The sequence below is a fragment of the Chenopodium album genome, chromosome 18, assembly GCF_948465745.1.
Source record: "Chenopodium album chromosome 18, dcCheAlbu1.1, whole genome shotgun sequence".
Classification (NCBI taxonomy): domain Eukaryota; kingdom Viridiplantae; phylum Streptophyta; class Magnoliopsida; order Caryophyllales; family Amaranthaceae; genus Chenopodium; species Chenopodium album.
In genome coordinates, this window is record NC_137851.1 from 5,431,674 (window position 1) to 5,435,447 (window position 3,774).

Here is a 3,774-nt window from a genome sequence, read left to right on the forward strand (position 1 = left end):
CTGCGTTGTACATTGCACAGAATCCAGTGTTTCATGAACGAACAAAACATATTGAATCAGATTGTCATTTTGTTCGGGATGCAATTACAGATGGGACGATTATACCTTCGTATGTTCCTACGACGGTTCAGTTGGCTGACATTTTTACAAAGGCTTTGGGAAAAGCTAAGTTCGAGTTTCTTCTTCGCAAGTTGGGTGTTCGAGATTCGTACTCTCCAACTTGAGGGGGTATTAGGAAAGATAATATTGTGAAATATTGTGAAAAGATATCTTAGAATATCTTGTGATTATCTTTAGGTATATCTGGTCTTGCCCTCCAAGTATCCTACCATATATATTTGTTTATGGCCGTTTATGTTGAATGAGAATTATAGTGATAATTACTTGATTATATTTTAGCAGTAATCTTATGGAATAGTTTGGGAAATCAACTGTTAGTCCTTAACTAACACTATGCTTTTTTCATATAGTTTAATCACTAGAGAGAAATATTATACTTAAGTACTTAACTAATACGATGAAAATGATACAATTAGTCCTTTAGCTCATGCAATGTATCATGGCTAATGGTGGGACCTTTAATCACAAAATGGACCCTATGCGAGCTCAACCCCGTCGCATTATAACCATAACAATAATTATGATCAATAATTTCATTAACTCAAAAACAATGTACATAAATACAAATATTGACGGATCACTATAACGCGGCAATACCTTTTAAATATACCAAAAACAAACAAAACCTTAAATTTTATTTTCCCTTTTTAAAATGGAAATAAGATAGAATTTCCACTTGTCAAACTTTCATTACTTCAACAACTGGCAAATGAATCTTCCACTTACCTCTTTTTTAACCGTAGTTGACTTCCACCAACCTTCCCTATATATAACAAACCCTATCTTCCCTCTCCCTTCAAATTCATATCCACCAAAACCCATTTTTTCTCAAAAACTTATTTGAGTTAACTTATTATTATCTTTTTCGTATCGAGTTAAGAGGTTGAGAATTTGATTCTTATCTAAGTTTAAACATTCCGACCACACAAAAGTTAAAAAAAATATGGGCAACTATGCATCTTGTGCGCTATCATCAATGGGCAAACATAAATCAGCTAAAGTGGTGTTTCCAACCGGAGAAATCAAGCAATTTCAACAACCTACGAAAGCGGCGGAACTTATGCTTGAAATGCCCGGGTTTTTCCTTGTAAATTCAAAGGCTTTACAAATTGGAAAGAGATTTTCAGCTCTTAATGCAGATGAAGATCTTGAGATTGGCCAAGTTTACATTATGTTTGGTATGAAAAGGGTGAATTCCTTTATTACTGCTGCCGATATGGGAGCGGTTTTCCTTGCTGCCAAACGTGGCTCTAATGGAAAGGTGAGGGTTGTTCCTTCATACTCTGTTGAGAGTGAGTCAGAATCACCACTGGCACATGAGGAGGACGCGCTTGAGATGAAAGTTGTAGTTGAGGAGTTGCTGTCGGAGTTTAAGCATAGGAGGTCTGTTTCCCGGTCTAAAAAGCCGGTGTTGGAAACTATTGTGGAAGAACCTGTTAGCATTTTTTCAAGAAGGTGAACAAGCAATCAAGTTTTTATCCTTATGTTATTATAAGGTAGAAAAAAAAAAAAAAAAAGAAAAAGAAAAAAAATGGGCTTTTTGGATTGGATTTGGAGGCTCTCTTGCTAGTTTTAGATGGAGGGAGAGAGACTGAATTCATATCTGCTGGGAGTTAAAAAAAAAAAAAAAAAAAAGTGAATCTCGTGGTTTATTACTCGTTCTATTCGGAATTTAAGATAATTATTAATTTCGGATGAAGGGGTAGATTTTTAAGGGTGAGAAAAGATGTGCGTATTGAAAATATGTATTCTTTTGATTTGAATTGTATTAAACGGTTTTAGGGGTTTTTTTTGTGACTTGAGAGGTGTTTAATCACCTAATCAAGTTATTGTTGTAACCCTTAATTCTCATGGAAATATATATTCTAATGTAAATTGTCAAGACAAAAATTACTATTATGTAAATTGGTTGTATAAATCTTTGTCTTATTTTAACCCCCTCGCTCCCTCAATTATCTATCGTTCTTTACAACTAATAATGGATTTTGTTAGTGTTAGTGCCAAACTGCCAACGCAATTAAGCAACATAACAGATGGGACATATTTTTGGATGGCATATGGACATGTTTGATAATAGGAAGCTACATCCAAAATAATTATTCCATGAAAAATAACTTAATTAATAATATGATCAACTTGATTAATTAAAACGCCCTTTAAAACATTAAAAAATTATAATAATAATAATAATAATAATAATAATAATAATAATATATACTAGCTCTATCGTTTCTTAAAGTTCTTCCAACTTATAATCATCGAGTTCTAATGGAAACACCTTAGAGTAGTACACTTCGTAATTTATCAAGTTAAATTACTCAAACAATGCGCGGTGGAGTACTAATCATCAATCAATCAATCAATACTATATACTAAAAGACACACTAGCGATGACACGTGTCATCTCCTGGTGTGTCCTTAGTTATTTTTTTTTCTTTTTTTTAAAAAAAATATTTTAATTTAGGAAACAAATCATTTACAAAAATCATATTATTTTTTTGTACATATTCCATATTAACACGTAATAATTATTATATTTAAAATAAAAGATTTATTCACAAATCTTTCTTAAAAAAAATACTATATACTGAAAGACACACCAGCGATGACACGTGTCATCTCCTGGTGTGTCCTTAGTTATTTTTTTTCTTTTTTTTTTTTAAAAAAAAAATTAATTTAGGAAACTAATCATTTACAAAAATTATATTATTATTTTTGTACATATTCCATATTAATACGTAATAATTATTATATTTAAAATAAAAGATCTATTCACAAATCTTTCTAAAAAAAATTGGGCAATACATACCAAAAATCAACATTTTTAAATAATTGGTGACCTATTTTACAATAAGAAAAAATATTGCTCAGATTTTTTGCCTACTTTTGTTTTAGTTGTGTATTGGAAGCTAAATTAAAATTGCAAATACCAAATTAACATATCACATACTTTTATTATTTCTCGACTAATTTATAATTATAATACTTTTCAATCAATAATGTATAACTATATATAAAGATCACAGTGCATCTAACCTAGTTACTTCAATAAGTTATGGCCTTACTATTGATAATAATGTTATTAGTCTTTTTTAATTTCCTAATGATGAAACCTCCACTCACTATTATCAGCCTACCATACGTTGCTTGTATGTGTATCCAAGCAAGAGGCAATGTGTGGCGATAGACGTGTCTACTTATCTACACTGTTGCAAAGTTATAGACCATAAGTTCAAACTAATATTAATAGCGACTCCCTTCATAATCTTCGTGTTAATGATAGGCTTAATTGATAGATACGGAGTATGTTTTTTCGAAGTAGTAACCTACTAACCTATGTACAAAAGAGCGTGACAAAATATAGTCATGTATTCTGTAATAATAAATTTAAAATTGTTGATATTTTTACACCTTTTATTTATTTATATATAGAAAACCGATACAATAATATATTATCATCATCTCATAAATGATCAAACAGTCCATCATAAAATCCTTTCAATCAATATATGCAATGATATTGTATGTATAAAATCCTTTCAATCCTATCCATTAAATAAACAGAAAAAGTCCACACGCAAAATAATGCTAGGGTACAAGGCTCACAACTCACAAAACAGAGGAATGAAGGATGAAAAACATGGCATTGCCACT

General features: G+C 30.8%; 1 protein-coding gene across 1 annotated transcript; it reads left to right on the plus strand.

The window, feature by feature from the left end:
• The first annotated feature begins 917 nt into the window (after positions 1–917).
• LOC145592826 (uncharacterized) lies at positions 918–2,032 on the plus strand. Its single transcript, XM_081649330.1, has one exon. The coding sequence runs from the start codon at positions 1,064–1,066 to the stop codon at positions 1,577–1,579; it is 516 nt and encodes a 171-aa protein (XP_081505456.1). The 5' UTR covers positions 918–1,063; the 3' UTR covers positions 1,580–2,032.
• Positions 2,033–3,774: the final 1,742 nt, after the last annotated feature.